Source organism: Pantherophis guttatus, chromosome 1 (genome assembly GCF_059756535.1).
Source record: "Pantherophis guttatus breed Tessera chromosome 1, ASM5975653v1, whole genome shotgun sequence".
NCBI classification, from domain to species: domain Eukaryota; kingdom Metazoa; phylum Chordata; class Lepidosauria; order Squamata; family Colubridae; genus Pantherophis; species Pantherophis guttatus.
Window position 1 is genome coordinate 341,678,601 of NC_142063.1, and position 11,423 is coordinate 341,690,023.

General features: G+C 45.2%; 1 protein-coding gene across 4 annotated transcripts in view; it reads right to left on the bottom strand.

The window, feature by feature from the left end:
- USP32 (ubiquitin specific peptidase 32) overlaps positions 1–10,667 on the bottom strand; it is a 217,121-nt gene extending 206,454 nt beyond the window's left edge. For 3 of the 4 annotated variants that reach the window (XM_087889985.1, XM_087889980.1, XM_087889979.1), the window contains exon 1: positions 10,229–10,661. In XM_087889985.1, the coding sequence (XP_087746111.1) occupies positions 10,229–10,286 (58 nt within the window). In that variant the 5' untranslated portion in view covers positions 10,287–10,661. Of the gene's footprint in view, positions 1–10,228 lie in introns of all 4 variants that reach the window. The other variant, XM_060693236.2, reaches the window with a different exon arrangement.
- Positions 10,668–11,423: the final 756 nt, after the last annotated feature.

An 11,423-nucleotide genomic window follows, 5' to 3' on the forward strand; every position in this document is an offset into this window, starting at 1 on the left:
AAATTTAATAATTATTAAATAATTATTAAATACAAAATACAATAATTAAATAATTAAGGGTGACATACAAAAAAAAAACAAATCTAAAGAGTGACCTGGATAACTTTCCTATATTGGGTTTATAAAAGAGACTTTTGTAAGTGTCGGAAGAAATGTCCATCCGGGTTCAGTTCCAAGAGGGGAGAAAGACACCATGGAAACAGGGAGGCTGATTGGAAAGACGGTTTAATGGTGGACAGGATCACATGGTTTGAGGTCCTGGGCAATCGAGCACATGGGTGAAAGAGAGACAGAGAGATTTATACCCTCTCTTGGGTTTTGAACTTGCTTCCTGTTCCTGTGAAAGAAATGTATTCTGATTGGTTGTCAGACTCTCATGGGGCCATGCAGGGGTAACTTTGTAGGTTGTCGAGTCCAATGCTTGGTTGAATCTTGCTGGGTGATGATGTAATGAAGAGGGGTTTGGGCAATTCCTATTAAGGCTGAGGGCTAATCCTACCTTTGATGGATCTTGGGTGAGGGTATTTGTTTATGAATAGACCTAGCCATCTCTTTATCACTTAAGTGCTGACATCTGCTGTGGGCTATTATGGAGGGTGGGGGCTATTAAGAGTGAGTCTGCTTTCTGCCTTAAAAAAACATGTTTTTCCATTTCTCATCCAGGAAAATATAATATAATATTCTGTCTTTTTAATATTTCCTAGAATACATTCTTCTAGGACAGGGGTGGGTGCTAACTTCCTACATAAGCTTTGAAGAATTTTGAGAGATGTGACAAAGGAAAAAAATGAAAAGAAATCAAGATCTTTGGATGTTAACATTATCTTAAAGGAAGGAATATAAAGTTGATGTATTTGACCAAGGTTAAAATAACATAATAATATGTTGTTATCTCAGGAAACTCTTAATGGATTTTGCCAATCAGGACTAAATGAGGCTTTAAGGAAACCTTTTACCTTTACCTTTTATATATAAGAGATGGGTTATGGTGGTGGTGGGTTTCAAATTTTTTTACTACCGGTTCTGTGGGTGTGGCTTGGTGGGTGTGGCTTGGCTTGGTGGGCGTGGCTTGGCTTGGTGGGCGTAACTTGGCTGGGCTGGGCTGGGCTTGGCGGGTGTGGTGGGCATGGCAGGGGAAGGGGAAGGGTACTGTAAAATCTCCATTCCCACCCCACTCCAGGGGAAGGTTACTGCAAAATCCCCATTTCCTCCTGATCAACTGGGACTTGGGAGGCAGAGAATAGATGGGGGCGGGGCCAGTCAGAATTTTTACTACCGGTTCTCCGAACTACTCAAAATGTCTGCTACCAGTTCTCCAGAACTGGTCAGAACCTGCTGAAACCCACCTCTGGGTTATGGGAAGAAGTGACCATTTCTTGTATTTTAAGAGAAAGTGATAAGTGACTAAAATTGTTTATATTTGTTGTGATGAAGGGGGAAGCAAAGAACACGCTGGCTTGATAAAATGTCAAATCGGATGCAAAGTTGAACACCCAACGATTGAAAGAAGCTGTGTTGGATGGGGAAGCCTGGAGAGCACTTGCCTATAAAGTCACCAAGAGTTGGAGACGACTGAATGGTTAAAAACGAACAAAACCTTGTTGCATAATCAGGCAGGACCGTCCTAAAATGAACAAATGAACGAAAGGAGCTAAAAGGAAAGACTGCTTATTTTTCACAAGCTGAGATTTTCCCTTATGTCAACTCACCCCGGAAGTCTCTTCCAAGAGCCGTTGCAATTTTATTTTTGGTAAGAGGGTTGTTCTAAAAAGAGAAAGCTCCCCCCCCCACAAAAAATAACCTTTAGAAGGAGATTTCCACTAGTGTACGCTACGCAAAAAAGGTTTTATTTTGGTGCAATGTAGACCTGCCGCCATCTGCTCCTCACCTACAGAGCACAGAAGTGAATGTTTTCATCACTGCGGCCCTTTTCTTTTTGTACTCAAAAGAATGATTTACTGGCTAAGCAAGCACGTTTCGCCCAGGCTCCCATCTGTAAAAAGCAACGTACTGCTCTTTTCTGAGAACAACAATTCAGAAGGGGGGGAAGAAGCCTCTTTGAAAAGTATGATTAAAGCCGTTGGGTTAGGCTGCAATCCCAGCCCACATAATTGAGGAATGAATGGGGACAGGGATACTTATAATAGCTAAAACCTGAATGGGTGGACACCATTCACTTTGAAATCATTGGCACAAACCCACAACGCCAGACAAACACATAGGTATATATATATATATCCAGCCATAATCCTAATTTATTTATTTTTATAAATACTCAAGGCGCCGAACACACATTCTATGCCTTCTTCCTCCCTATTTTCCCCACAACAACAAACCTGTGAGGTAGGTTGGGCGGAGAGAGAGGGACTGGCCTAAGTCACCCAGCCGTCTTTCATGCCTAAAGTGGGATTAGAACTCATAGCCTCCTCGCGATTGGCCCAAAGTCACCCAGCCGTCTTTCATGCCTAAGGTGGGACTAGAAGTTACACTGTCCTGGTGATTGGCCCAAAGTCACCCAACTGACTTTCATGCCTGTTGTGACCTAGGCTGACTGAGTCATTACGATACACAATTAGTCCCCAAAAAAAACCATTTTATTGTAACAGCTGAGAATTATGTTCATTCCCAGCTGAGTCCCAATTAGTTGCAAAACAAGTCCTTCAGGATAATCACCAACCTTTTATCTTCTTTAGACACCCTGCCAAAGGCCTTACTTGGCAAAGCCCCACAAAGAAACAAAGAAGAGATGCTGACTGGAAACAGAGTTAGCAACGTTGCTTTCCTGCAAAAGGCCCAAGTGCCTTTGTTTCTCTTTTAAGCCTTCTGGGAGGGACCAATCATCTCCTGGCATTACTCCCGGGTTGTCCCTTTTGCTTTAGCTGCTCTTGCCTTCTGGCAGTTCTGCTCATGTGTGTGCTAGGAACAGGCTCCTCCTGTTCCTCTGCCTCTCTGCTGTCCGACTCTGGGGGCTCCGGAGTCCGCGCATCACTCCCAGATGGCCCTGGCCTGGCCCCATCTCTGCCTCCGACGCAGAGCCCTCGTCCGGCCCTTTCCCAGACTCCAGGACTGGCCCATGTTCCTCCCCAGCCTCCTCATTGTCTGACTCTGCTGCCAGCTCCACAGGCTGCTGGCAGACCACAGCAATGCCTAAGTTGGGACTAGAACTCACAGCCTCCTGGTGATTGGCCCAGTCACTCAGCTGTCTTTCATGCCTAAGGTGGGACTAGATCTCACTGCCTCCTGGTGATTGGCTCAGTCACTCAGCTGTCTTTCATGCCTAAGGTGGGACTAGAACTCACTGCCTCCTGGTGATTGGCACACGGTCACCCAACTGTCTTTCATGCCTAAAGTGGGACTAGAAGTTACAGTCTCCTGGTTTCTAGACAGGTGTCTTGGTCTACAGATGTAGACCAAACCTTAATTCCCAGTTTTAAACAACTACATCTGGTTTGTAAATAAAAGGACAAAAGTGACTAATCTATCCAAAGAGTAAGTTGATCTCAGACACACTGGATGGACACTTGTGATCCACACACACAAAAAGCACAACATCAACATCTGAAAAGCTTTGCTGTTTGGTTGCCTAGAAATTGATCTCCCTTGCCCCAGGAGACCAGCTATTTACAAGTCTGAGAAAATTAGCATTTTGGTATTTTTTTTTCTTCCTCTTCCTTTTCTTCGAATAATCGCCTCCTCGTGTAGTCTTGCCTGTAAACCTTCTGCCAATAAACATTATGACATCTTGGTTCCTCTTAAAGAAACAAGATATATGTTTCATAATGGAAACGGGCTGGATTTCAACATAGGGAAGTCTAAACTGAAGTTCAGCTCCAAACTTTTAATTGCAACAACTATTCATTCAGGAATGTTGCTCAAATTTGGCACAGCCATGTATTTATACTTGGGAAGAAAAACTTGGAAGCAATTAGCAACCACAAAAATGATTCAAAACCATCTCAAACTATATTTCAGTGAACTGTCACGCTTCCCTGCTTGGTCTAGCATTCTCAAAACCTGGCATCTTCCAGACGTAACTGAGATGACAACTCCCAGAATCGATCGTGATTTTGAAAAGGGGGCAGAACAGATTCAAATGTAAGCTGAAATGATTAACACGGCAGTGGCTTCTTGTCATCTGACCCCCAAGGTCCTAGGGCAGACAGCTTCAGCAAAGATACAGAAGCAAGCAGCTATGGTATGCCAGAGAAAGCAACAGGCAAAAGAACGCAGCTCACATCATACAAGCACCGTTTCAGTTACTTTAAAAAATGACAGACGGCAGAAAAAGCCAGTATGGCTGCATATAAAACAGAAAATCTGGGTAAAGGACACACACACACATATCAACTAGATAGATAGATAGATAGATAGATAGATAGATAGATAGATAGATAGATAGATAGATAGATATAATGTCCTATATATGTATGTGTGTGTGTGTGTGTGTATATATATAAAGTGTTTTTCTATCGAGACACCTGGTCTGTACCTGCATGTGGGAGGGAGCATACTGCATCCCTTTTGCCTTTCAGCTCCAATCCAGGAGCCCTCAAGCAGTCGCATTCACGACAAACGATTTTATACCAAATTTATATTTCGCGGATAAAGAAATAAAGGGAGACTAGTATAGATCTATTTCAAGCTATTTAGCTCTCATCAGCTAGCCATACCCTTATTCGGATTCGAACTTGGGCTGCCCGCATGTTAGGCAGTTGTATTAACCTCTGAGCCACAAGTTCTCCTCCCTTCATCAGCTTGAGTCAGGGGAGAGATTAAGTGTTTTTCTATCAAGACACCTGGTCTGCCCCAGCATGTGGGAGGGAGCATACTGCATCCCTTTTGCCTTTCAGCTCCAATCCATTATTTCTTTATCAGCAAAATATAAATTTTATTATATATATATATATATATATATATATATATATATATATATATATATATATATATAAATACACACACATACACACACACATATATATATAACGTCCTATATATATATATAATGTCCTATATATATATAAAGGCAAAGCTAAAAAACAGGATAGCTACTTGACAATAATACTTGTGAAACAATCTTGGAATATTAGCTGACTACAAATTGAGTATGAGTCAGCAACATGGCTGCAAAAAGATATGCAGACACCAGAGAAAGAAAGGGTGCCACATTATTGAAAGCAATGGTTCCAAGTTTGGGTTAAAGATCATTTTAAATATTGTGTCCAGTTCTTGGCACTAAACTGTAAAGAAAGGTTCAGACAAACTGCAGTAGGTTCGACAAAGGCCAACAAGAATAAACAAGACTAGTTCAACAACAACAACAACAAAAAAACAACCCACAGTCAATTTTAAATCATCTTTTAGTGCTACCAGTAATACGCGTTGTTTATCTTGATTTTTATTGATCGTAAGCCACCTAGAGTTGCTTCTAGGCAAGATGGTTGGCATATTACTTACTTATTAGCTAGTCAGTCAGTCAATGATAGATAGATAGATGAGAGAGAGAGAGAGAGAGAGAAAGACCGTGTTTCCCCAAAAATAAGACTGGGTCTTATATTAATTTCTGCTCCAAAAGACGCATTAGGTCTTATTTTCTGGTTAGGTCTTATTTTGGGGAAAATACAGTACATTTAGTACAGATGCACCCATCTAGCTGACAGTCTTAACTGGGGCTTATTTTGGGGGTAGGGTTTATATTACGAGCATCCTGAAAAATCTGGTTGGGTCTTATTTTCGGGGAAACAAGATAGACAGACAGACAGACATTGAAGGCCCTGACTGTACTTAGCCTTGAGAAAGCTGAGAAGGGATAGGTTAGTTCTCTCCAAATTGCTCAAAGGATATTATACAGAAGCTGCCCGGGACTTCCTTAATTTCAGAAGGCAAGTTACCAAATCTAAAATAAGTCAGAGAAAGTCAGATTCCAATTGAATTTTATATATATATATATAAATTTTTAAAAAAAGAGCAGTTTGACAGTGAACTGACCCAGAGAGTTGACAGCTTCCCTTCACATTCAGAGAGGTTAGTCAGCCATCCACGGGTGATGCTTTAATTGGAAGACCTGCACCACCAAAGGATTGGACCCAGTGGCCTAGAATGTTTACGTGGAAAGAAAAGCTTTGCTAAGGCCTGTCATGCGTACTCCACCCAGGTCACACTCCGGCAGCATAAATCAGTGGATAAAAGGTTTGCAGCAAAAATGCAGCGGAGTTCACTGCCAGCCTCTAACATCACAGCTCATCTAATACCCATAAGCCCACCACCAGCACCACAGAGGCTTAATCGAAAGAAAGAAAGGATATAAAAGAGAGAAGTGTGTTCTAGCCAAGACGGATGATGAATGGACCAATGCCAAAGAATGCTTCAGTTCAGAAGTCTGAAGCTAGTTGCTCTTCAATGCCTTCAAGGTCTTCCAGGAAAGAGCAAGGTGCCATCTGAAGGCACAAACAGGTCCATGACCTTGTTGTTAAGAACAGAAAGACACTTGGTGGCTCCACGGCTAAGACACTGAGCTTGTCGATCAGGAAGGTCGGCAGTTTGGCGGTTCGAATCCCTAGTATACGTCTCCTGCGTGAGCAGGGGGCTGGACTAGATGACCTCCAAGGTCCTTTCCAACTCTGTTACTGTTATACTTCATGCTGACCTTAGTTGCTCCATGGCAGAAACACCTTTGAAGGTGATCACCAGCACCTTGAGTTGTACCTGCAAGCGGACTGGCAGCTCTCACAGAAGAGGTGATGCAAGGGCAAATCAGGTGTGAAGGCAGGACATGTTACGGGGGTCCCATCCATTAAAGATTGCCACCGGACCACGAAAGAGGGCCTTCTTGGTAGTGGCCCCCTTCTCTATGGAACATCATTCCCCGCGGGATTCAAGTTGCTCTCCACCCTGTTGCTTTTCTGGAAGGCCCTAAAAATGTGTTTTTTTCCGTGGGTCAGGGGACCCCCCCCCAAAATGGACACAAGGCCCATCAACTGGCTGATTTGTGTTGTTGCTGCCATGGGGGGGGGAGTGTACAGGTACGTGTTTATGGGTTTTTATTCTATGGATTTTTAAAATGTTGTTTTGATAAATGAAAACATAAGGCCGAACTGCTCCAGACCTTCGTGCCTGCAACGGGGCAGCCCAACAGCAATTTGCAGAGGGCCTTTGTCACTCTCCCCAATGACTCCAGAATTCAGTTACAGGGACATCCTGGTAGGATAAAAACCCTCTGTCCGGTCATGATCCAACACTCCATTCTCTCTCTCTCTCATCAACATCCTTTTCTCACTTACTCCTGTTGGGAGAAATGTCCATCTGGGTTCCCTTCCAAGTGGAGAGAAAGACACTGGAAACATGGGAGACTGATTGGAAAGATGGTTTTTAATGGTGGATAGGACCACATGGTTTGAGGTCCTGGGCAAAAATGTCACATAGAGTGGAGAGAGAGAGAGAGAGATTTATACCCTCTATTTGGATTTGAATTTGAGATTGTATTCTGATTGGTTGTCAGACTCCCATAGGGCCATGCAGGGGTAACTGTGTAGGTTGTCTTTTGAGTCCCAGGCTTGGTTGAGCCTTGCTGGGTGATGCAATCTCCCCAGGTGCCATGTGGTGAGTTCTGTTGCTAGATGGGTAGAGGGCTAATCCTCTCTTTATTGGATCTTCGGTGAAGGCATTTGCTTATGAATAGACCTAGCTATCTCCTTATCTCTTAAGTGCTGACATCTGCTGTGGGCTATTGAGGAGGGTGGGGGCTATTAAGAGTGAGTCTGCTTCCTGGCTAAAAAAACACATTTCTCCATTTCTCATCCAGGGAGAGATAATATTCTGCCTTTTTAATATTTCCTAGAATATTTCATTCTTCTAGAAGAGGGGTGGGTGCTAACTTCCTACACTCCTTTTTTTCTTAACACACAGACACGCATTTATCCCCATCTCCGTTCAGCAATATCCCCCACTACGTCTGTTGCTAACTGGTGGCCTATCATACCATATCTGCTTCACCCGGCCTTCCTGCCAGTCCCCCTGCTTCCAGGAACTTCATCCCCATCGGGGAAGTTCAAAGCTGGGCTTCTGCTTTTGATACAATGCCCACCAGAGCCTCCCGCTTCCCCCCAAAGCAGAATTAGCCTGTTCCTCTCCAGCTGCTTAACAACTGCTATGGCTGTGAAGCTGGAACACGCCATCCCGGAGTGACACAACAGCTACCCACTTGGACTAAGAGGGGGCCTGCGTGTTTCCTCTCATTGGCAGCCACGACGTCAGCTGTGAGTCGATCCACTCCTCGTGTCTCCACGACTGGGATGATTTGACATGGGGCCCCTGAATGAAATCCACCATTCTCCCTATTCTAACCTCAAGTTACCTCTTGAACATTTTTTAACCCGCTGGAGGGGAAGGACGTTTCTCTTCCTTTGAGCCAGGCCCTGAAACCCAGACTCTGGACTGCGTTGGACTAGAAGACCTCCAAAATCCCTTCCAACTCCATGAATGCAATGTAATGGCTTGCACTCCTCCAGGCTCAAGTGCCATTTATCATCTCAAGGACCTCCAGACCGCTATCATGGCCACACTTTGAGCCTCGGGAACCTAACACAGATCATCACAGCATCGGGTTTTTTTGAGGGATGTATCGAAAGCACTTCTATCCCCCCAAGGGCTGGAAACCGGCTTCCAGAGGGGCTAAGAGATAAACAAAAGGAGACAGCCTGTGCCCGCAGGCTTGGCTTGCGGCGTAAAAGGAGATGACACACAAGGAAAACAAGTGGGGAAGAAAAGAAGGAAACAAGAAAACTGAGCAGCTAGTTCTTAAGATTATGCCGCTCTTATAAACGGCCTGTTGTAAGGCACGTAAGTTGTTTTGTGTGCTTTTAAGTATTTTTTATTAGGTGCGATCGCTCAATATTCCACTACACGGTAGCTAATAACACCGTTAATAAGCAACCAATAATAACCACCAATAAAACAAACCAGCAAATAACAGATTAAAGAGATTTTCTTCCAAGGGACCTTACCATACGGCAGTGGCTGTAATCACAGCAAGATCTGTCCTATACTCTGCAATACACCAAGCATAGGAGTAATTAACATATATATGAATATCTAGCCCTTTCAAGTATCTGTACAAGTATTTTATCTCAGCACTCATCTGAGCAATAAACCCTCCGTTCCCTAAGGGGTCATCAATCATAGTCTCTTCTTGGCCATGCAAGCTTCATTCCAAGACCTAATCAACATCTATAGTCACTCCCCCACCCCATAAAAACCTGAAGAAGGGCAGGTCCAACAGCCACACCAGCCATCATAGCAACCTGAATCCTGGTCCCCCTACAGCCAGGTTCCAACAAACAACTTTTGAAGTTACATGCCTAAAGTGTGTCCTTAACCGTTCTGTAAATAGGTCCCAGAAGGCAAACTGGATTTTCCCCCCCCCTTGAAAACGTCTCGCTTCTCATCCGAGAAGCTTCTGAAGAATGAACTGATGAAGCTTCTTGGATGAGAAGCGAAACGTTTTCAAAGGGGGGAAAAAAACCGAACAAGAAAGTCCAGCTGCCTTTGGAACAACCATGATTGAAAACATTCAACCTTTTAACCAGCTCCAACCACAATCAAACAAGAATAACCTGTCCACACCCATCCACAACCTCCCCCCTTGCACAACAGTGATGATACCCCTGTGCCCCCCAACATCCACCGAAGACCACAGGTCCACCGCATACACCCCACTATTCCACATCCTGAGATGCCAAACACTCCAGCCTCTCTCTCCCTCTCCAGCAATGCTACCTTGGCCCACCCCGAGTCCTTCCCCAAGGCTGCCCTCCACCAGCCCCCTCTCCATCTCCTCTGCTACCCATCCCCCCCATCCCCCCCTGATGGGCTCCAGGTTAAATCTCCACCTCCCCATCATCTCATCTGCCAGTCTGCCAAGGTTAGAAAGCCCCCAATAAGACCCCAGCTAGGTTGGCCACGGATGATGGGAGCTGTGCTCCATCCCCAGGGGGCGAGAAGGCAGCCCCTCCACTCCCCTAAGCTCCTCCCCTTTTTGGCCTGCCTGCTTAGCCCCGCCCACACGGAGAGGTCGCTGCTCCCTGCCAACCCGGCGCCCCTCCATCTCTCTCTCTCTCTCTCTCTCTCTCTCATTTGCATATTGTATTAGCATGCCCGCCGCCGGAGCCAATCAGGGCGCTCCGAACGCTCGTTTGCATACCCGCCTCCTCGGCGGCCCGCCCTCCCCACTCACCCCTCCGCAGGGCCTCGTCGTAGGTGAGGAAGCCGATGCGCGACTCCTTGTTGCCCATCGCGGTCTCCTCAGTCCATGGCGGACGCCGCCGCCCGTGCCCCGCAAACAGTCGCTGGCCTCAGGCGGCTGCCGCCGTCGCGGCCCGCCGGTTCGCCCTGGACTAGCAGCCGCCGCGGCCGCCGCAACAGCAGCGCCGCCCCCGCCGACTCCTGAGGAAGATGTTCGCCTCAGCTGCTGCCGCCGGCGCCGCCGCCGCCACCTCCATTCCGAATCACGTGACGTCGCCAATTAACTGACCCCTCCTCTTCTTTCAAAGCTCGGCCCCGCCCCCTGGCGTGTCACTCGTCCGTCCCTCCCCCTTCTTCCCCCCCCTCCCCCCTCCAGTCGGAGAACGAGGTGTTCTTGCCAGCCCTCACTTCCGGTGCGAGGTCAACCGCGCGCGCCGTCAGGCAGGCGATGCGCATGCGCCAGAGTTAGACTCGCGCTGAGGCGAAATTCCTATCCTTTCCCCCCCCCGTTTGTTGTTGTTTTTTTTATGCTCTGTTTTATTTATATAATATTCAATTTTCATCAGACTGTGCGGTCTGGCTATAGTTATGTTTAAATTTATTTTATTTAAATTTTTATACCGCCCTTCTCCCGAGGGACTCAGGGCGGTGCACAGCCAACAATAAAACACATATATCCATAAAATTAAAAAAAAAACAGTTTAAAACATATTAAATAATTTGGCCCCAAAATTATTAAAAACTAAACAAACCATTAAAATTCATGTGTAAGCCAGCCCAGCTTGTTGAAACAATAAATGTCTTGAGGGCATAATAGGCATAATACACATCTTTGTTGTATTCATCACCATAATATTGATAATATAATAATACTTCTTCTTTAACAATTCTCCACTTTAACATTTCTTCTTTTTATATCTCCTCCTTTCTAACTTCTGTTTCTGTTGTCTAGCCATTGATAAAATATGTCCCATATCAAAAAATTATTCAGTTTCTTCTTTATCCTTCATAGTAAGCGTTAGTCCAGGGGTCGGCAACCTTAAACACTCAAAGAGCCATCTGGACCCATTTCCCACAGAAAAGAAAACACCGGGAGCCACAAAACCCTTCCCGTGCCTGACTGTTTCTTGAGCGACCGCAAAACTAGCATATGTAGTTTTAATTAAACGTTCTGTTTTCTTCTGAAA